General features: G+C 40.0%; 1 protein-coding gene across 1 annotated transcript; it reads right to left on the bottom strand.

Annotated features, from left to right (window-relative positions):
* Positions 1-683: 683 nt before the first annotated feature.
* Positions 684-23,162, bottom strand: AKR1B1 (aldo-keto reductase family 1 member B). The gene is made up of 10 exons (XM_081956924.1): positions 22,897-23,162; positions 17,965-18,132; positions 16,591-16,707; positions 13,947-14,024; positions 11,653-11,775; positions 8,838-8,944; positions 6,531-6,612; positions 5,762-5,845; positions 3,571-3,653; positions 684-1,195 (listed from the first exon to the last, which is right to left on the bottom strand). The coding sequence occupies exons 1-10, from the start codon at positions 22,960-22,962 to the stop codon at positions 1,153-1,155; spliced, it is 951 nt and encodes a 316-aa protein (XP_081813050.1). The 5' UTR covers positions 22,963-23,162; the 3' UTR covers positions 684-1,152.
* Positions 23,163-24,152: the final 990 nt, after the last annotated feature.

The raw sequence follows: 24,152 nt of genomic DNA, 5'->3' as shown, positions 1-24,152 counted from the left end.
CTGTTTTGCTGACTGTGAATGAAAGGAATTCAGTCGTGTAAATAAAAGAGGTTTGGTGAGACCAAGATTTTGCTTCTAGCTTTCAAAGGAAGCCTGGATCAGAACACAAGGACCCTTCCTCTATTATGCTCCTTGCAACGTCCCTTAAGGGCCAAGTAGGTCTTCCTTCCTTGACTAGAATTGTGTCTCTTCCCAAAAAGCAACCTGAATATCGAGTCTTACAGAGATTCCAACACAAAACCTATCTCTGAAGGCCTGCCAGCCCTTTATCCATATAGTGTGCAGCTGTAAGTCTTCATCCCTTTTGGGGTGAGGTCTACTGGAATCATTCTGATCTGGAAACCTTAAGGTATTTCTTATGAATAAGAAATAGCAATGACAACAGCACTTAAAAACTAAAATACCTCTCCATGGTGTTTTTATAGCACTCTGAGAGATTTACAATATTTCCCCAACAATCTGGATCCTCATTTTATGAACCTCGGAAAGATGGAAGTCTGAGTCAACCTTGAGTCTTCAGGATTGAACTCCAGACTGTGGGCAGAGTTAGCCTGCAATACTGCATTCTAACCACTGTGCTACCAGGACAATAGGCTTTTTAATATATATGTTTCAAGCATGTGGCTTTTGAAGTTATCCATGGCTAATATGATTTATATAATCAGGAAACAGAAGAGCCAATAGACTAACCAAAGAGTTTTATTAAATGTAACACTCTTAGAAGAATAGACTCCAAATTCTTGAATGAGAATTCCACATAAGAGTTAACTACAAAAACATACATCTCCACCAAAGCTTTAATGCACCAAGTCCGGAGCCAAAGAAAGAGTTAAGTGTAATACAAGCATACACACAAATAATCCCCCCATCCAAATGTTACCGATAGTCGGCTTTTTCAAACAGGAGACATTAATTAGAAATGGTTTCAGAAGAAATATAAGACAAATGAAATTGCAGCTTTTCATTTTTCTAAAGCTCCAGCCACTTATGATCTCGCCAGAGAACTATATGCTTATAAAAATAATCACATCATATTCAATTTAGGCAGAAAAAAAGTTTATAAAGATTGCATGGAGAGGCTGATCCAAAAAAGTAATGCCAACATAATCAACCCCAACAGTCCACTGTGTATTCCCTTCTTTTTCAGGACTTTCAGTATTCAATGCTGAAAGGATATTCCTTATGATTGATACACCTGAAGAGAGAGAGAGAGAGAGAGAATCGGACATTGGAATTAAATGGTACTTAAGTCTGTCTTGGGAGGGCAGGCCAAAGCAAGAATTGTATGCTAATGCCCTAAAACAGGAGTGTCCAAACTTGGGAACTTTAAGACTTGTGGACTTCAACTCCCAGAATTCCCCAGCCAGCATGACTGGCTGGGGAATTCTGGAAGTTGAAGTCCACAAGTCTTAAAGTTCCCAAGTTTGGACACTCCTGCTTTAAAACGTACTGTTTCAAAAGTCCTTGATATCATCTAGCAGGAGTGTGCACACATTGTGATAATCAAACAAATGTAGCCTCGTCTAATACACATAAGAGTTTCTTCATTTGATATGTTTTTTAACCCCCTCCCCTCCTCTTTAAAACTACAAAGGAAATTCCTCTGTGGTAGAAACCTGGCTGGATTAATATCAAACATAATGCATCCACATTTTAATTTTGGCAATTGCTATTCAGCAAATAAAATTGGGTCTTAGAACTTACTAATCATAGGCTAGTCAACCCATAGGCAAGCCCTGACAAGCATTCAATATGGCTGTTGAACACTGACTCACAACTTAAAAAGCATGACATGAGCCTGCAATTATCTCTCTGATCCTTCTCCAACTTGGTGTCCTTCACATATCGTGGACCATAAACCAGTTGGAAATTCAGGGGTTTAGTCCAACATACCAGAGAACACAGGGCTGCCAAAATGATATTTTATCATCAGAAGCATATATAAATCAAGCAAAAAACAAAAAAAAAAAAACACAACAGTTGAAATCCACAGGAAGCCCTCAACTTATGTCCACAACTGGGGCCAGAATTTCTGTTGCTAAACAAGGTGGATTTTAAGTGAGTCACAGCTTCCCCCAATTGACTTTGCTTGTTAGAAGCCAGCTGTGAAGGTCGCAAATGATGATCACATATTTGCAACTCTTGCAGGACACTAAAACTGTTGCAAATGCATGCTATTTGCCAAATGCCCACATTTTGATCTACTGACTGTGGGGATACTGCAATGATTGTTTTAAGTGCAATGACCAGTTTTTTTCAGTGCTTGTTAAGAGATGACCAGGCTGAGCCTGAGGGAGGAGTCAAATGTGTCATCAGTCATGAGGTCTTTCACGCCTACAAGAGAATTAAGTGCAGCCCACCTTGAATTCCTGTGACTCTTATCTACCGCTAATTTGCTTGGACTGTTAGTAGTTTAGATTCTTGTAGAGAGCTTAAGCTTGCAATAAATCACCTGATTTCCCAGGCACTTGACAGTGCTGTTATAACTTTAAATGGTCACTAAACCAATGGTTTCATGTCGAGGACTACCTGTAAATATATCCATTCCATCTGCTGATTTGTTAAATAAATAAATAAGAAATCCATGGGTTTGTGCAACTTTTTTTTGAATTTTTTTTATTGTTTTAATTAAACAAAACACACACACACACAAATCATGCTTCATTACATCTTCCAGAAAGCAGGTTGATTGGTTACAAATAAATTTCGTGCGTTACTACCACAATCATTCTTTATACTTCATTCATATTGGATTGTACCTTTTAAATCAAAGATCTTTATGTATTTTACCATCAATGTACCATCATTCTCATTTAACTATAATTGTTTAAACGTGCTTTTATCTAGAATCATTTATATTTAAGGACACAACCACATACTGGCATTCATTAGCTGTTTCTGTAAACCTTATACCCAATTGCTTTCACCAATGCCAACACATACAAAATCATTAAACATTATCCATTAACATCCATCCATTTATGTCTAGATTTATTATAAGGGTTTGTGCAACTTATTGATTGAAAAACAGCAGTTTATAAATCATAAGAACTAACTTTGTTTGGATTTGTTAAATCAGAGTGGTGGCTAGGTGTAACATGGGAATCTAACTAGGAAGGCTTGTTTCTCATAAAATGGATTAGGTTGAACATACTGTTTATATTGAGAAAACTGTTTACTTAGTATAAATCATTCACTTCATACCATGTTATGGTTTGATTCATGGTTAACCTGGAATTCTCCCTCAATTAAAAAAATAGTGTCATGGAACTACATTAATTTACATCAATTCAAATTTGAAAAGTGGTCATAAAAATACCAGTAAAACTAATTCCAAAAAGAGTAGTCTATATTTTATTTTGTTTCGAGATAATTTAAATATCCGAGCATGTATAATTTTACAGGGGGGAAAAAAAATCATACAAAACCTGAGTTCTACTTGTTTTATGGGTTCAGCTGCCCATAAAATCATACAAGGGCTTTTACAAGCTGTTGCCCAAGAAAGCATCACAGCGCTAGTTAGTACTGAATTGGACAACATTCCCAACATTTTCTCCAAATCATACTTACGAGGTCATTGCACATGCCCTCCAGTTCCTGTTGAAACCGAGGATGGTTTCCATGTCCTGCTTAGACAACTCAAAGTCAAATACCTAGCAGGCAGGGGGAAAAAATAGCAATAAGAAATTCACCCAAAGCCATAATTCTGTGGAATGACATGCTTGAGAAACCCTTAACACTGGGTGCCATGTGCTATATATATAACTTCAGTGTTTATGAATCCCGTTTCGTACAAACAATTATTGTCCAAAATTTCTGAAGGTCTAAGGAAGTACACTCCTGTTTCTCATTTATTTTTAAGAAGAAATTGATTTTCCTCCATTGCCCAGTACGGTTCAATGCCATTCTGTGCCTCATTTTGTTGCCTACATAAATATTTCAACAGCACACATTTGTATCAATCTATGTCTATAATCCTCTGCTCCTTGAAAGCAGTTAAATAAAAAATAAACAGAACGCTTCCCAATTTGCCCTGATCAAAACAAGCAGGCTAACAAAAATAAGGACAACATTAAACACAATCCAGTCCCAGCACTTGCAAAGTTAGTTTATAGTTGGCTTGGGCAACTATTTGGCAACCCTGTTGAAAATTCATAGCAGATTCCATTGATATTATTTGACCTGAGCAACAAGAATATATTGGGTTTTTTAAAATAGTGCTCTCAAAGCCACAGCATAATTAGATTAATTGTAGATTTGCAGGTTACTGCTCAAGTTGGTGTCCCTTCTTCTCCAAAGGCTGTAATTTTTCCTGGCAGAGGGTTGCAGGAGGCCATTGCAGGCGGACACTAAGCTCGGGAGCCCGTTTTTGCTGGCAGAGCAGTACCGGAGCCTGCCTGGAGCACCGGATTCCGTTCCGGTACGGTGCTCTGGAGGACCCACTCGCCCGAGCTCCTTACTGTGTTTTAAAGCTTTCGGTGCTTCAGCGCACGGCTTGTACAGCGCCTGCGCGACGCTCCGCTGAGCAGGTGGAGTGTTACGGAGTCTTGCGGAAGTGTCGTTTGCAACTACAACACATGCGTCCATGTGGGTGACGCCAGGCGGGATCTGGAACCCACCACTGTGGCAGAGGCACTCCGGGCCACTCCCTCACTGTTTCCAGGGTGGGCCCATGGACCAGCCCTAAGCACCCTGTGGGTTGGATCCGGCCAGCGGGCCTTAAGTTTGACACCCCTGCTTTAGATTCTTTCAACAGATGGAAGAGCATATATTTTGTGATGTTTATTCTTCTGACTCCTGTAGTTTAGAGGCAGTCAATTATCATTTTATACAATATAGCCCTACTCTTAGCCAATCTTCTTTCCATCTCTGTGTTTGTGTTATCTGTTATCAGCCAGAGTAAACAGTTCACAAAACACAAAACATTTTAGTGGGAATTGGACTGCCAAAATTGATGATATCCTGAGGGTTACAAAAATGTAGCTGGGATGGCCCTAAGCAGTCCATTAGATGGCACAGATCAGTGTTTCTCAACCCCTGGCCACACCCACCCCAGCCCCTGGTAGGTCAAACACAACCCCGATGCGGCCCTCAATGAAATCGAGTTTGAGACCCCTGATATAAAGCATTAAATTTGGAATCTTTAATAAACCGAAAAATCTCCATTTAATGGATAACATATGCCACCTGAGAGCTATGATGATGTATTTATTAATTAAGTTTGTATGCCATCCATTTCACTGTCGAGTGACTATGGGTGGTGTAGAATAAACCAATTAGAATGTTAAAACAAGGAAGCCCAAATTCTAATAATCTCTTGGCAGGGAAGCAAGTCAGGTGTTTCCTGCATTTTGCTTTAGTTAAACCAGAAAAGTGACTCACAACTATCTTTAGCAGGGAGTGTAATTGCAACTAACCATTTTTTTAGTGTTTAAAGCAGCATTATATTTATATCATATCACATCATCATATTGCTTTGGAGTCAAGTCAAAAAATATCCATCTACCAACTCAAACCACACCAATCACATACATTAATCCATAACCTTCAATGAAGAACCCTTCAATTTACCCTGGATTGATCTGTTGTTGCTGATAATAATAGTAATAATAACAACAAAGATCTGTCTATCCCAGGTCCTTGGGAAGAACCCAATAGGTTGATAAAAATGTTAAATTCAGGCTAAACATCTGGCTGACTGTGTGACACCCCCCCCCCAATGTGCTATGTAGGAACCAACTAATCCAGAAGTGGGCATTACCTTGAAGTTTTCTTCAATCCTTGATGGAGTGATGGACTTTGGAATCACAATTGTATTTCTCTGAAGATGAAACCGGATCAGGACCTGAGAGCCAAGACCAGGCCAAACCAAGTAAGGATTACTCATCGGAAAAATTATATCCTACTCCCAATTCAACTCATGCATGTATATTAACATGCTGACATACAAACTGTTCAAAGACCCCCGTACACCAGCAAAACGGACCATTCTTTTCTACACTATTTGGTATCTTGGTTAGTACAGTATACCTAGGAGTCATATGTTGCTCTTTAGAGCAGTGGCCCCCAACCTTTTAGGCACCAAAGGACTGGTTCCATGGAAAGAGGGTTTTCCATAGACTGGAGAGCAGTGGTGGGATACGACCGGTACGCCCCTGCCCGCCCGCCTTACCTGTATTTGACCCGATCGGGGCTTTCGCATACCGAGCACACGGCGCCTGTGCGATGCTCTGCCGAGCACCTGGAGTGTCACGTGCGATAAGTATGCATGTGCGTGCTGCACGCGGTGGAGACACGGTCCCGTACCGGTTGCAATGGGATCCGGAACCCACCACTGCTGGAGAGGGTGTGATTTCATATGCTGCCTGCATCCCACGGATGGAACTTTGCTTGTTTGCACAGCCCAGTTTCTGGCATGCCGTGGTCCGTTGCCAATCCACGGACTGGGGATTGGAGACCCCTGCCTTAAGAGAATCTGTCCCTCCACTAACCATCTGATCTATGAGATTTCCTATTGCACGCATACCCACCTGAGCTGCTGTTTTATTGTGTTTAGCTGCAATCTCTTTAATTTTTGGATCATCCAGGAGTGAAGGATCTTCAGGCTTGGCCCTAACATTAAAGGAAACCAAGGTTAGCAAATAATTAATAACACTAAGAAAATGTACATTTAACAGGAATAAAAGTATTTGTTATCTAGCTGAAAGTCTAACGAGCTAGAATGGAAAATTACACATCACTGTGATATTTTGTAACATTTTCCCAAATCAGCTTTTCTTTCCAATATATGATTTCATCCTCTACCAGTGGTGGGTTATGACTGGTACGCCCTGGTATGGGCGTACCGGTGCCTGCCGGGAGTACCAGGTACTGTTCTGGTACGGTGCTCTGGAGGGCCCACCCACACTCCTTACCAGTATTTGAGCTGTTCGGGGCTTCCGCGCACAGAGCGTATGGCGTCTGTGCGACGCTCCACTAAGCAACTGGAGCGGTAAGTATGCATGCTCACGCTGCACGCGTGTGCTGCATGCGTTCATTTGGTGGACGCCCAGCCCCGTTGCACCGTGTCAGTTGCAACGGGGATACGGAACCCACCACTGTCCTCTACACATTGCAAAAAAAGAAGGAAAACTTCTTGTTCTTAATTCAGGGATTTGGCAATGATATGATAAGCATATGGCGTTAGCCCTGAATGCACCTGGTAATCTTTGTAGAGCTTTCTCACACACACATAATATTTAGCTGAATCTTGGCTATTCAGTTAAAGTATAATTAAAATAATTACAATGATTATTAATGGTGACCATTCATAATGTAACAGTGAAGCAGTAGTAATTAGAGAAATGTGTAAGGTAATAACAGATTAGGTGTAAGGAAATGATAGATTTGATACAGAGGGAAAAGATTAGAAAGTTGGATTCATACAACATGTGACGCCTAAAATTACACCAAGAGTGTGTTTATTGTGTAAACCTAGTTTAAACCTAAAGAAATGATAATTTAATGTGCTGGGTGAACCTCCCTATTTTTCAGGTGGGATATTCTAGACTACTCAATCAGAAAGTTATAAAACCCATTGGGTACATTCATATCACAGGCTAAGTAAATTGAGTAAGCTTCCTAGAGTAGTCCCACTGGAAAAATAGGCAGCAAATAAATTTTAACAAACAAATTCTTATGGTCCCATGCGTTTTGTATAAATCCAGTCTATGGGTAAATTCAAATTATATTAAATTATAGTTTCCTTACCCCAACAAGCAAGAAATTTCGGCTGGCAGAGCTTTTTCTATGGCGGCTCCCACCTTTTGGAACGTCATGCCCCTCGAGGTGAGATCTGCCCCCACCCTCTTGGCTTTCAGAAAGGGCCCGAAACCCCACCATTGCCAACTGGCTTGGTGGCCTGATGCAGGCATCCGTATTTGGAGGTGGTTAGTAGATTAGAAGATGCTGCTTCCACCTCGTTCACCTATTTGTTCCTCTTATCTAATCTCTTGTTAATCTTTAGTGTTTTAATTTTAATGCTGAATGTTTTTTTTAATGCTCTTGTTGTTTTATATTGTGTTGTAAGCTGTCCAGAGGCGCTGGGTAGGGAGAGTTGTGGCAAATCAATTTAATAAACATGTTGTGGCCCACCAGTGGAGCCGGTGGCAGACTCAGACGGTGAGGAGGTTGGGGAGGAACATGGGCCAGTCCTGGAGTCTGGGGAAGGCTCTGATGAGGGATGGGGCCAGGGCTGTCTGGCAGTTATCAGCTGCCTTCGGAGTCGGATATCAGTGGGGCAGAAGAACAGTTGGAGCCTGTTCCCATGTGTGCATGCGTAGAGCTGCCAGGAGAAGGGAACAGCTAGGGAACAAAGCTCAACTTGTAAAGCCACAGGTGGACGGTGAATGGCCCCTCCCATAGGGAATAAAGAAGAGCAAAAGGGGAGGGGAGCTTGCAGGAGAGAATTCATTAGGGTGAAGATCTGTTCCTGACTTCTTGCCAAGTAATTGCTGCTACAGCGTGGCGTTTGGAGGATATCAGCCTGGCAACTCTCCAAACCTGATAAAGGTCTGTAGTTGTGAAATCTCATGGAAGACTGTTGGCTGGGACTTTGCCTTTAACCTAAATAAGAGAGGTTTTATCGAGATGAGGAGTCTGCTTCATGATCTCGGAAGGCCTACGGTCAGTGCAAAATAAATAAAATAATTTCTGGGTGCGCATTAGCTCTTGAGTCATTTCTATTTCCCATTTATGCATTCCGATGTGCGATTAATGATTAGCAAACCAGAAGTTTCAGAACACTCATTTTCAGCATATTTTGCTCAGTGCAGGAGTAAAAGACCAAATGTTCTCACCAGGGTCTATCTGGAGAGCCAAGAGGACTGTAGGCCGTGACAGAGATCCCTTTGGACTGACAGTACTCAATGAGTTTTTCCTGAGTAAGGTACGGGTGACATTCAACCTACAACACATACAAAAATGGATGTCAGTTTATGTTTATTACTCTGAAACAGATTGAAATTCAAAATGTTTCCCATTATTATTATTATTTAAAAAAACGATTTGCCCTTGGGTCAAATTCAGCTGTGGACACAGCCAGCCAGTTTCTTTTCACTGTGGGAGAGAAAAACCATGTCCTGTTTCAAACAGCTTCAGAAAACATGATTGCCTTTTTTAAAAGCTACATTGCCATCCATGTTAAATTTCAGCTTCCCTATATAAATGCATCACACTGCAGCCCTTACATAATGGTTAGCAGGATTTTAATGATGAATTTCCTTGTTGCTGCTTGAGAAAAATTAACAGGTAAGCCCAATGTTTTCTCTTAACCCGCTTTATTTGTTGGCCTGGCAATTCTATCATGACTATGTAATTTGTTTGATTTATAACTAAGCAGGTTGTGTGACATCAACTATGTCTTGTTTAATCAATAAATCATGATTAAATGTCAGGTTAATGTGATGCTTAAATGAAGTTACATCTAGCCAAGAGAAATTACACAATCATACTACTGTATTTTTCAGAGTATAAAACACATCTTTTCCCTCAAAAAAGAGGCTGAAAACATGGGTGCATCTTATGCACTGAATACAGCATTTTTTGCCTCCCAAAATGCCGCCCCCCTCACCAAAATGGCCATGCACAGCCTTTAGGAGGCTTCCAGAGTACTCCTGGGGGCTGGGGAGGGCAGAAATGAGCGAAAAATGGGCTGTTTTTTGTTCAATCTTGCCCCCCCCCCAGCACTCTATTAGCCTCCTAAAGGCTATGCATGCCCTTTTTTAGAAAAAAAAACCGGGCTCATTTTCACGAAAAATGGGCCCTTTTTGGGAGGTCTCCAGGGTGCAATTTTTTTTAAAAAAAAATGCCTCTTCAAAATCATGGTGTATCTTATACTCTGGTGTTTCCTATACTTCGAAAAATACGGTAACATAGCAAGTAGAGAGAGGATTTTTGTGTCACAAAGGAAAAAAATAAATTTGGGAATCCTAACACGAAAGACGAAAGAATACGTAACTTAACTGATAAAAATATGTCATTCATGCACTTGCACCGAGACTCTGAAAAAAGCAAATTGTTCTTGCAGTTTTCATGTGTTGAGTTCTCTCCACTTGCTTGCAAGCGTACAAAAAGGCTACTGTTACTGTACTGTATAGGGTTACATAAGAATTTACTTCTATTTCTGGCTGAAATGCTTATTAAAGAGACACCGTTAAAACTTCCACAAAATTCCTTGTATGAATTCTGATTATTAATCAGGAGGTGCTGACTGGATGGAGTTTGCAAGATTCCTTATTTCAGAAACATCTAGAAATTCAAATTTTATTTGCAAAAAAGATAGAGACGATGGTGCACAAGCAGAATCCGACAGAACAGGCAAACTATATTTAGAATGCCATTTTACTCTAAATGTCCTTCTCTGTTATCCAATACATCCTTTCAGAATATATCATAGACTGTAGAAATGCAAGAAGACAACTGTTACAGTTTCTAATCAATTTGAATTAGCGATTGCATATTTATAGAGAATTTTGATATTTCAATAGATGTGGATGGTGTGCCTTCAAGTCTGTTTTGATTCCTAATGTTCTCAAATATATATTTAAAGCAGATAGCATAAGCATCTTGAGCTCCTCCAGAGATTCTCTTGTTCCAATGATTTTAATTTATCGAGCTGTAAACATATTTTTAGGTTACTGCAAAATATCTAATTCCAGTGTCTGTAAGATAGTCTCTTTTTCTAATGCCGTACAGACTGGTAGATTCCATTTTTTACAAGTTCAATGATAATAAACCAATAATAAAAAATAAATAATAAACTAACTTGCACTTAGTGTATATATCATGTTAAATTTCAGTTTACAATTTCAATCGACAAGCTTGTTCTGAAATTCAAACTGGAATGTAAAATCACTTTAAAATGTTGAGATCAACTGTCAGAATGGTGGATTAAAGGGGTGTGGGTAGGACAATTGTACATTCAGAAATTTCCTCAAATTCCTGGTATCCATCCAATGAACATTGCTTTATGGGGTCTTGGTACCCTCTGAACTTGGTGGTTTTCTTGCAGACATTTTATTTCCAAACTAGCCGATAACCCGGTGTTGTCCGGGTATTTATTTACAGGGGGAAAATGTCCCAAACAAAAGTAATTTCTAATATTGAATTTTCCCCCTTACCAGAGGGAGCCCCCTTGTGTGAAGCCCTTATCATGGCAACTCCACAGTGCTGCACAGTGGAAGCCATTTTACGGCAGTACAGTAGAAGCCATTTTAAGACACAACAGGCTGTATCTTAATAGAACACACACCCCAAGGAGTTTTAGGGATGTATTACCCCCACAATATTTTTCTCCAGAGAGTAAGTCATCTGTGTACCAAGTTCGGCTGAAATTACTTGAAGTGTTCCAGAGTTATGCTGACTGACATACACACACACACACACCCACACAGCCATTTATATATATATATATAGACTAGGTAACATCATCTGATAATGATGATGTTACCTAGTTTGGTAATGAAATGTCTGCAAGGAAATCATCAAGCTTAGAGAGCACCAAGGACCCAGGAATTCAACCCTAAGTTACAAATATTCTATCGGTACATTGTTTTTACCCTTATCCCTCTTCATAATTCTTTATAATCCCCAGTCCACTTCCTATGAACATACCTGGTTATTTGCAGGTTTGTACTTCAATTTGGGCTTCTTCAAGATTCTCTCCAACTGTTCATGGTTGAAGTTGGAAACACCAATTGCCTTCACCAATCCATCATCTACCAGTTCCTCCATTGCCTAAGGACATACCAAAGACCAAATAGGAGATAAAGCAGTTGCATATTATCAACACAAAAATCTGCTTGATCTTAAGTCTTTTTAGGACTTCACAAGACCAGCAAGAGAAGAACCATTATAAAGAGGTTTGCGTTCAGAAACATCACTTAGTGCAACCTTCCTGGAATTCTACCACTTCACAACATGCAAACTTCTTAACACATCAGGCTGTGAAAGGCAGTCAATGATTATTTTCATTCTTTTTGTAGTATAATAATAATAATAATAATAATAATAATAATAATAATAATAATAATAATAATAATAATAATAATAATAATAATAATAATAATAATAATAATAATAGTGGGGCCCAACTAGTAATCAATGCCAAATCCGGCGAAACAACTGGCCGCTGTGATACAATTGTATAATAATAATAATAATAATAATAATAATAATAATAATAATAATAATAATAATAATAATAATAATAATAATGAACTGATTATTACAGCATGTATTGAGAGAGTTGATATTTTCCAAGGCTCTCTCTTAAAGCGTCTGGGTCACAATTGCTGTAAAGACCCACCTGTTCCAATTAGCTGGCCTGGTCCAATCACAATCACAATCACAATCATAATCTAATCCCGACCTTCCTGGTCGGTATTTTAAATTTTAAACTTTGGGGTATTTTAATTGGTTTTAATTATTAGTTAATTTTATGATCATTGTACAGACTTTTTGTTCAATTTGTTTGTCTGGGGTTTTGTATTTCTGTTGTTTATAGTGCATTTTATTTCTGTCTGTACACCCCCCCCCGAGTCCCCTCGGGGAGAGGGGGCGGTTTATAAATTTAATAAATTGAAAATTGAATTGAAATTGAAAGCACATTTTGTCATAAATGTCCCAATCGCAGGGATTGGCTACAAGAGATTCAGAGGAAGAGATGAGAAAGATAAGCAGATAAGTTATATGATTGGGTTATAACTCTGCCAGCAGTTAAGAGTATAAATATAAATACCCACTAGGTGAATCGGTCAGCCAATTCCAGTTATGACATTCTACATGTAGTCCTTAACTTATGACCACAATTGAGCACAAAATCTATGTTGTTAAGTGAGAAATATGTTAAGTGAGCTTCGCCCCATTTTACGACTTTTCTTGCCACATTTGTTAAGTGAATCACTCTAGTTGTTAACTTGGTATAACAGTTGTTAAGTGAATTTGGCTTCCCCACTTTTTTGTTTGTCGGGTTGCAACAGGAGATCACATGACCCCAGGACATTGCAACTGTATAAAAATGAACCAGTTGTCAAACATCTGAATGTTGTTTGGGAATGCTGCAATGGTCATAAGTGTGAAAAATAGTCATAAGTTTTCAAAATATATTTTAAAAACTTTTTCAAATATAACAGTGGCATAATCAAAAATTAGAAAGGGGAACAATGGAAAATTATAATTCAATATAAATCAGTGTATTACTTGTAGAATCATAACAAATATTGGTATTTTATGTGTAGTAAAAAGAGTGATATCAAGAATATGGAGATTGGCAAAAAAGCAGTATTTTGAAATATTGAATAATTAAGGAAAGATTATAATTCAACAAAATATGTGTATTACTACTAAAAGTCTGTAAGATTATTGTGTTGAATAGGACGGATATTGTTTTATTTGTACTAAAATGTAACTCTGGTTCCACACTCTTCACATAACGATGTGTTTGTAGAAAAATAAAAAAAATAGTCATAAGTCACTATTTTCAGTGCCATTGTAACTTTACCCAGTCAGTAAATGTAAGTCAAGAACTATTTGCATGCTATTTAGATATTAAAACTATACTAGATCAGAAAGTGTGCAGCTAAAACAAATTGAATTGTACATAAGTGACTTTTCAGGATGCTTTCTCTTTCTCTCAAAAAAGGAATAAACTAATTGTAAGGCGCACCTTTATTGATTTCTATTTTTCATATTCATATGCTTAGTGCATTACATATTGAAATAAGTTGAAGATTAGATTATGTTAACATCAAATATTCCTGGACAAAGACATTATTATGCAAAGTCTGTCTAAAATAAATATACATATAAAATTCCAGCTTTTGTTTTCTCTGGGTTCTTTTGCTTATTTTGCTTATTCAACCCACTGCATATAGGGAAGAAACATCTTTAATTGAAACTGAACATACCTCCCATGTGTCTAAAATACTTGTGTTACTGGATACCATCATGCCTTTATCATCCGTAGGAAACAGATCATCTCCTGCCTGTCAATAAATAGCAAGAGTCCAAGTCAGTTTACTTCTAAACTACCAGTAGACAATGTTGAAAGGGTTACATGTCAGGCGCAAAGGATCAGGACCATACCGCTAAGTTGCAATGCAAAAGGATTAACTGCTCAGCCTATAGATAAGAATCTAATCAACTAACAGTGAATTCTAAATTGGTGCTACGTAAGAATTTACGGAATTCAGAGGGGGGTGGGTGGGCTTGGATCATTTGTGATAATGTAATGACTCTAGACTAATTACTCACTTAACTCTACCCCCTGGGTCTGCTTCTTATATTTCCTACATCGTGTCCCTGATGAGCTGAAGGACCATGCACATCATCAGCCAAAAGAGTGGTGATAATAAAAGGCATGTATAAATCATATGAAATAATGGTAATGAAATGTAATATTTAGGAATAATAAAACTATGTTTATGTGTACTGAAATGTATGTTACCCAGTTACTACACCATTCACGCATTGATATGTATTAAAAGAATTTTAAAAAATTGATTGGAAAAAAAAGAGGGGTGACATCAGAGTGAACATCATTTCTTTTTTTTTTTGAAGGTCATGCTTCCATTTATACAATCAAAAATCTTTCACCCTTCTCAGAAATGGTCTCAAACTGCCCCGCTGGATCTCAGCAATGAAGTAGCTGAATTTAGGGTCCTTTGAGAGATCTAGGTGAGTCCTATCCCCCAGAGGTTTCCTGCTCCTATTTCAACACTTTTAGGAAAAGTCAGAAAGAGGCCATTTTTAGGGACTCATCTCAGGGTATCAAGGAACTATAGGTGGTCCACAAACTGCTCAACTTGTCCTTGTTTAATGACTGCAATTGGATCTGGCAAATGGAAAGTCATGAGATTAGGATAGGCTTACCTCATTATTTCCCATTTGGTTGTTAAGCAAGACATCACATGACTGTGACTTGCAATTTTACCACCACATCTCTATAATTCTTCTTGTCAGTAGCAAGTTGGGAAGCACAAATAGTGATGGTGTAACTCTGTGTTGGTCATAAATGTGTGCCTGTTATAACTTCCCAAATTAGTGATTTGTGTGATTATGGGACGCTGCAATGCCTGTAAATGTGGATTGCCTACTTTATTTTTTCATTGTTGTAACTTCGAGTGATTGCTAAATGAGGTAGTTGGTAAGCAAGGGCTTCCTGTAATAGGATGTGCTTGGATGTGTTCTGAATTTGGGAAGATGCTTTAAAAAAAATCAAAGCAGTATCCAGTTAATTAAATAATGATTTTCTAAATTCTTGGCAGTAATTTTTCATAGCTTTACCTTGAGATACTGTAGGCTAAACACGGAATGTACTGATTGTAAAACAGATACTATAATCTATGTTCCTCAAATAAGAGCACATTGTTGTACATTCCTTTCACAAACTAAAAACAGCACTTTCTTACATTCGTAAGAAACTATTCAGACAGTTACTCTGTGTCAGAGGCAGAGAGGGGGCCATAGCCATATGCCAGTTATCAGCTGCCTTCTGATAGGCAAACATCAGTGAGGCAGACAAACAGCTGGAGCCTGTTCCCAGTGTGTGCATGTGCAGAGTTGCCAGACGAAGGGAACAACAAAAGAACAGGGGGCGACTTGTGAGTAAGGCCATAGGTGGATGATGAATGGCCCCCTCCAAGAGGAAATAAAAGAGGAGTGAAAGGGGAGTGGAGTTTGCAGGAGACTATTAGTTCGCTTAATTGCCTCGTGACTCTCCAAGACTCCTTGCCAAGTTTTGCAGATATCGGTCTGTCAACTCTCCAAGCCAGATAAGGTCTGTGGACTGGAAATCCTCCCTTGAAATACTTTGCTGGATGTGAATGAGCAGAATTCACAGTAAATGTAAAAAAGGGTTTTTTGTTGGGACCTGGAGTTTGCTTCATGCTCTTGGGAAGCCTAGGTCAGAACAATCTAGGTGTTTCATAGATTTTACCTTGCTAATCCCAGGTTTATACCACCGTCCTTCCAGGACTGCAGGGTTAACTGTGTTGTAGTTGCCATTAAAAGTATGTTGATAGGGTCCTTACGAGCTTGGTGTTCTAAATACTGAGTGGCAAATTTATGGCCAGAGTTAAATCACAAGAATAAGAAATCTGTTCAAGCACAGATTCACTCAAACTACAGAAAAACCCACCCCGCAAAAAGTCTTTGATTAGAGCTTCTTGTGGAGCTGGGTTTTCTCCCCCCCCCCCCCCCCCGGCTATATTCTGTACATGCCTTTCCTTATTACACTCTTACATACTCAGCCTTCTTCACATCCACTCGCCTGAATGCGTGGGAATGGAGGTGCTTAGGGTTGGCTTTTCATTGCATGTTCCCCCTTCAGCTTTCTGATGCCAATCAGATAGCAATGGGGAAAGTGTGGGATGGAACGTCAATGATCTTCCTGTGGGCCTCGTGTTCCCAGTTGATTGACTAGGAGAAAAGCTGGACAGCTTCAGAAGTCAGAGAGCTGTGTTCTAAACATACTGAAAGGATGGGGAAGCCTACACTACCTGTGCGTCAGTTTTCCTCCCACCAAAAGAAAGGAGAAGCAATATGGAGTACCTTGCATCCTATCGGCCAGTGGATAAGGTAGAGGTCAAGGTAGTTCAACTTCAAGGCCTTCAGAGTTGCCTGACAGGCACCCTTGACCAAAGACTTCTCATGGAATGTGCACCAAAGCTGTAAGAAAAACACCATATGGAGACTTCCCTGAATTTAAACACATGGATGGCAACGTGTCCGTAACAACTCACCTGGATTATAAGGAATTATTTAAAAATCAGACTATAAATCAGACTTACATAAGAAAAATGAAAAATTTGGAGGGTGGAAACTTTCAAGAAAAAGACCAATTTCCTTACAGAGTCCATTTTTCAACTCAAGAATAGCCAGGATAGGGGCACTAAATCTAAAATGCCATCAGGAAACTGCCTAGCTACAGTTGCTTCCACAATCCACATTACAAAAAAATGGCCTTGAAAGTAGTTCAAAAACTGTGACCAGTAGGGGAAAAAAACCCCCACAAGGTTATTAACTGGATGGATGGAAAATTCCTCAAGTGTGATTTATACAACCATTTGTAATTTTTATTTTATTTATCTATTTGTATCTCTCCTTTATTGTTTTTACAAATAACCCAAGGGGACAAACATAGCCAACACATCTTCCTCCTCCTATTTCCCCCACAACAATAACCCTGTGTGGTGAGTTGGGCTGAGAGAGAATGATTGGCCCAAAGTCATCCAGTTGGCTTTCATGAATAAGTCAGAAATAGAACTCAGTCTCCCACTTTCTAGCACCGTGATGGCGAACCTATGGCACACGTGACAGAGGTGGCACGCAGCATCCTCTCTGACGGCATGTGAGCCATCCCAGTTCAGCTCCGAGGTGCATGCGTGTGCGCCTCCCGCAGGCCAGCTGGCCTTCGAATCTCTGCTGCGCATGCACGGGGGGCAACGAACGTGTGCAAGGGGGTTGTGTGTGCATACGCAGGGGGCAGGGCAAGGGGGGGTGTCGCAAGTGCATGTGTGGGGGCCGGGGCACGTGTTTGGGTGCATGCCTATGCACGGGAACAGGGTGCATGCGTGAGGGCACGCATTCCATTTTGGGGATTCGGACGTGCACACCTGCATTTGTGCGTGCACACCCGCGCTTTGGGCGCTCAGTCCGGAAAAGATTAACCATCACTGTTCTAGCAGGACATTCCAGTTTTAATCTTGCATTCTTTATGTAACTTCATCTCTGGAACTAATAAGCATGATCTGACATAAGTAATTTTTAATGTCTACAACCATTTATTTATTTGTTTAATTTGTATGCTGCTGAATCTTCCTAAACTGCAGGGAGTTTATAAATATCCAGGCTATGTAAAAACATTGAGAATTAAGGGGTTCCCCCCCCCCTTCAAGATGTAAATATATATATATATATATATACCTTGCTGACAATAAAAAGGTCCTCACGCTTTACAACTCCAGCCTGGATTGCATCCTGAATACCACTGCCAACTTCTTCTTCATTCTGGTACACGTAGGCACAGTCTATATGGCGATAGCCTACATCAATGGCCTTCTTCACCGCATCTTTTACTTTTCCTGGTGGAGACTGGACAAGAGAGGAATCCTAGTCAAGAATTTGATTTCGCTAATTTGTCACACAGCAAGCAATCTACCTATGAAAAGTAAGGTGATATTAGTTTAATATTTAACCGCAGTTGGTTGTTTTGGGCAAGGTCCAAAAATGGTATAATCTACAAGTCTTAAGATGGCAACCTTTGGCCGGCACCTAAAGCAAAGCCATAAATAAAATCATTTTACGGTATACTATAGGATGATATGATTCCACCTAATGTGATTCTATCATGCCAACAAAGATTATGCAAAAACACACATCAACCCTGCCTGTTGTCAATTTGGAAACAAAGTTTATTAAGAATAAAAAGTACTTTATACTTAACCATGGCTAACAAAGACCAAGATACAAAGTAGAGTTTCCTAATCTTTCTAACCATGGCTTCCCATCTTGATTTGCAGCCAACATTTAATCACAATTTTTACAGTGAAGTCTCTCGGCATATCTCTAGGCAGGGAAAATGAAAACTGTCACATCTACATAGGCCACCTTTGCAAGCTTCATTAGTGAGAAACTATATTATAAACATGAGTGCCAATAAACAGGTTCACGGCAGGTATCTTAAGGAGGGGTGCTAGCTTTTTCAAAGGAATACAGAGTGAAAAGGCAGAGTGCTGCATTTTAGCTCTTGATTGCTTATACTATCTTGGTTGGGAGAGTTGTTAACCTCTCCTTTGGTAAACGAGGAATGACTGTCATTGCTAAGTCCCACTTATGATATAATTTATTTGCAATTTTTGATGGAAATACTGGTACAATTCAATCCTCTGCAATAGCAAACTTGGGAAGAGAGCAAAAAAAAGAAGCTAAGCATCAAGGTTCCTGGAACTCCTTACAATACGTTAGCCTTGTTGTATGGGGATAATGGGACGTATAATTCAATATATTTATTAGTTTTTAATTGTTTTAGTCCCACCTTTATTTTTATAAATAACTCAAGGTGATGAACATACCTAACACTCCTTCCTCTCCCAATTTCCCCCACAACAACCCTGTGAGGTGAATTGGGCCACTAAGCTGATTTTCATTTCTAAAACGAGACTAGAACTCAGTTTCCTGATTTCTAGACTGGTGTCTTTACCATTAGACTAAACTTTTATTTTTATTTTTACATGCATTTATTAGTTTATTTATTTATTTTTACATACATTTTTATGTATTTTTACATACATTTATTAGTTATTATCGGTAGCTAAAACAGCATTTCTCAACCCTGGCAACTTCCTGATGTGTGGACTCAAGGCTATTTCTTGACAGGATGAAAGATTTTTGATTGTACAAATGGGAACAATTTGTCTCCCAACTCCTATTCTGACCTTCTAAAAAAGCAACAACCCTGGAATACTGCTAACTTTGATGTCACTACCCTTTTGCTTATGATGTTCTTCAGTTGATCAGTTCTTTGCGAACGTACTGTTCTGGTTGGGTTACTGTGATATCAGTCCAATGCACCTGGATTGATTCTGTATTGCCCCTTATTGATGTAGACATTCGTGGTAGTGGGAGGTACAAAAGGTTCAAAAACATGCAGCTTGTTCCCATTAATTAGGATACCAGAAGTTAATTACTTCTCTGTGCAAATCAGGCCACTGATGAAACAGTGTGCCGTAATACCTTAAATATTTCTCCAATGTGGCAACTTTCAGAAGTATTCAACATGCTGGGGACTTCTACAACTGTAGAGGTTTTAACCCAAAACACTTGGAGGATACCACACACTGCTTATCCTTAGTTAAAGCAGAAATTGTTGAGGATATTATTTACACTAAGGATTTATTTATTTCATATGGGAAGATGCTGGCGTATTCGCCCAAAACCGAAAATACTGGAGGATCCCTTGCTGCCTGATATGCTACATAGCATGGGAGGTTCTAATGCTATTTATTTGTTTATTTATAAGCAAAAATTTAATAGCCTGGGTAAACCAATATGCAGCTGATGCTCCAGAATCCCGATTCCCATTCTGTACATGTGCAGCTGGCACTTCCGATGAAAGCTGAAATCAAAATATATACAGTTATCTTGATTAGGTCTTCATGTACCATAACCATTTTCCAAATGATGCACTGGTAGTTCTCTTGTAAAGACAACAAAATGTCAAGGACATTAAAGAAAGCAAATTATCTGAGGCATCTGAGGCTTCCTGGAACGAATTCTTCTGCGCCTAGGGGCAAACAGTGCATAGTTGATTTAGGTTTCAAAGATAAAGCTACAGGCTGCTGTTTTATTAGAAAATAGAATTAACAGAATAAAACCTTGTTTGGAACAGATGATTTTTATAACAAAGGCTCCTGCTGAAATGACACTGTCACTGCTAATTATTGAAAGTATTTGACCAATGCTATTAACTCTCCTTGTATGGTGGCTTGAGATTACAGATAGTCCTCAACTTAAGTCTACAATTGGGACTGGAACCTCAGTCACTAAGTGATGCAGTTGTTAAAATGCCTGATTTTATGACTTTTGCCAGTCATTAAAATGAATCCTGCTCCTCCGCTGACTTTGTCAGAATCCCTCTGTGGAAGTCAAAAATTGTAATTATGTCATCTCGGGACACTGTAACTGTCACATGCCAGTTGCCAAGCACTCAAATTTTGATCACACGACAGTGGGATGTTTCCACGGTCGTAAGTGCAAGGACCAGTTGCAGGTCAGCTATTTCAGCACTATTGTAACTTCAAACAGTTGTTAAACGAATAGTCACAAAGTGTATAAAAGGCCAGTCAAGAAAAATGAAAGGCCCATTTTCTTCAAGGCATTCACGTGACGGAACACCTGTAAGTGCCTAGATGAGGTCAGAAACCTGCTGCAAACATAGAATAAACAGCACGAATTATTTAGAACATTTTTAGTCAATCTTGGTAACTTTTCAGATGGGTGGATTGCAGCTCCCAGAATTCTCGAGCCAGGTGCCATCATTTTGGTTATATAGAGGAAGGGCACTTGAATGGAAACTTCTAATGTGAAAAATGCATTTTTTAAAAAAATAACGGGGATATTCCATTAAATATTTTAACTACAGTAAAAAGAGCCTCTAAATCCTGTAATGGTTGAAATTAACCATAGAAACAGAGCTCATGGGATTTTAAAAAGACAATACAACAAAGTCAATTAAGGAACTGGATTGACAAGTATTTATTTTCACAAAAGGAACCAAATGGTGTTAACCAGATTAATTGATGAATAAATTATGCAGCAGGTAAAATATAAAGGGCCCTCTATTGCAACAAAAATATACACATCAGAAAACCACAATTTTCACTTCTCTTCAGATCAGTTTAAAGTATGCAATGATGGAAGCAGGGAGAAATATATTCTTACTCTCTTTATTTTAGCCCCTTGACCATGGTGGCCTTTATCCAGCTCAAAAGAACTTACTACCAACAGAGTAAGAATATTTCCCAAGACAGAAGAAGCCTCAAATTCTGGACGTTAAGACTGTGAAAAATTAGAATTTGAATAATAAGAGTTGGAAGGGACCTTGGAGGTCTTCTAGTCCAACCCCCTGCTCAGACAGGAAACACTATACCATTTCAAACAAATTGTTGTCTGAACATCTTAGATGCTTCCAGTGTTGGGGCATTCACAGCTTCTGGAGGCAAGTTGTTCCACTGGTTAATTGTTCTGTCAGGAAATTTCTTCTTAGTTCTAGGTTGCATCTCTCCTTGATTAGTTTTCAGCCATTGCTTCTTGTCCTGCCTTCAGGTACTTTGGAGAATAGCTTGATCCCCTCTTCATTGTGGAAACCTCTGAGATATCGGAACACTGCTGTCATGTCACCCCTAGTCCTTCTTTTCATTAAACTGGACATAAATTCCCGCAATCGTTCTTCATGTTTTAGTCTCCAGTCCCCTAATCATCTTTGTTGTTCTTCTCTGCATTCTTTCTAGAGTCTCCACATCTTTTGTTACATCGTGGTGACGAAAATTGCATGCAGTATTCCAAGTGTGGTTTTAGCAAAGCATCACAAAGTGATATTAAATGCTAGTGGTAAGACAAGAATACTGGCTCCCAACACCCAAGGAAGCATCTATATATAATGCAGGAGCAAGCAACCAAGCCTTCACAGGATACCAAACTACAATTCCCAGCATCCTTAGCCATAAGCAGCCACGTTTAGCTCAGACTTAGGTTAGTTTAGGGAGAGATTTCAGCATCTAAAAAGGGAAAGCCGGTACCCAAACCGTGCAAGCAAAGCCCGAGCAACTTCAATCCATTTTATTTAATTTCCGTCCGGGGTCAAGAGTGTCTCCGGAGTCTGACATTTTATTTCGACATCGGGAATGAAAAGAGAGGCCTCCTCCCAGATGCAGAAACGGATATATATTAGCTAACCGCTGCTTGCCATTTGGGAGAGCGAGGCCCCTCTTCCTTCCCCCACAAAAGCTTTCTGTGCAAAACGTAGGCGGGAAACACACACACACACACGTATACAAAAAAACAAAACCCGCCTCACGGTTTTTACGAGCAAGAAACGGGAAGGCGAGCAAGGCCAGCAATCCAACTACAAGCCTGCAAGACACGTGTCTTATTTTGCACCCTTGCAACATGTTTGCAAGGCGTGTGCAAAAAAGCAAAAGGAAAGCAACCTCCCCCAAATCCTCCGCTTTGGGTACCCTTGGAGCAAAAGCCCGCGAGGTGGAGGGGGGAGAAACACGGGAAGGAACAATGGAAGAAGACGCGGCAACCGATGGGGGAAAAAAAACCCCAAAGCGCCTCCGGGTTGCGGCCGCTTACCTTCCACGTGCCCAGTCCCAAAATGGGCATCTTTGCTTTGGTGTACAGCTCCACATACTTGGCCATGGCAGCCGTCCCGCGAAGCCCAAACCCGAGGCGCGGAGAAAGGCACAGGCAGGCACGGTCGGGGAAAGCGGCTTTTTATACGCGCCAGACCCGCCTCGCCAGGCGGGCCGCGGCGGGGCGTGAAAAGGAAGCGTTTTCCTCCCCCCTTCCAAGCGGGATCTTTTAATGCCTCCTGGCTGGGACGGTTACCCGCTGCCAGATTTTTATCTAGCGGGGAGGGGCAGCGCAAGCAGGGAATGATGGGCTGTGATCCCCGCCGAGATTTATGGGAGGCGACAGAAATGGGTATTTTTATAACGTGCCTCCCAGGGGTTTGGAAAGGCTTCGGTAGTGATGCACTGGTGGCTCCCGGCTTGGAAAGGAAACGTCTGCAAGAAAACAACCACCTTCAGAGAGCATCAAGGACCCCCCCCAACTTCATTACAGAGTTGGGGGCCGACGATGCTCTGAGCCCCAAAGGGAGCCAATCCTTCTCCCCCTCCCCACTTTTCTTTGCTTAGCGCCAGGGATGTGCCCAATGGTACGACCGTTGAGAAAAGTGGATAAATTTCGCAATACTCAGCACTCCGCTTCATAACTTTTCAGTTGCTATTGGAGCAAGCACCAGGGGAAGTTTTTGTTTCTTCCCCTTTTAAACTTCGTTTTCTTTATTCGTTTGATTTAATCACCCATGTCGTGTAAGGGATTCTGGGCTGTTCACAAAAATCAAGCCGTTTCAGATTAGAAACCGAGATATTTTAGGGACGCACAGGCTTTCTTATACAACGGGGCTGGGCTCCGGAGTCGTACAGTACTTATGGCCAACACAACCATTTATTATTACAGCCTTAGCACCGGCAACCAGAACAAATAAAAGCACTCAGTATATATACACTTAAAACTTCCGGTATAAAATAACAAATAACAATTAAAATCTATAATAAATTCCAGTGTCAATCATACACGGTCTGACTAAAAAAACAGTTGCAATCCCTAAACTGTGTGGCCCCTTGTAGGTTCAATTCTAAAAGGGAAGAGGCTAAGTAGTGCAAAAGGGTTTACCACAATTGTTATATAACATCGCTATGGTGGAGAAGACACGAGTTTGCGATGAATCTCCAGGGCTGCTGTGCAAGATCTGGCCACCTGTGCTGTAGTGAGATAGACGGTTCATCCTTAAGCAACCACTGGAGATAGGTAGTGTTGAAACA

The sequence above is a fragment of the Natrix helvetica genome (genome assembly GCF_964273705.1).
Source record: "Natrix helvetica genome assembly, chromosome: 6".
NCBI classification, from domain to species: Eukaryota; Metazoa; Chordata; class Lepidosauria; order Squamata; family Natricidae; genus Natrix; species Natrix helvetica.
The sequence above is the reverse complement of the archived record's forward strand: the minus strand, read 5'-3'. Positions and strand labels throughout refer to the sequence as shown.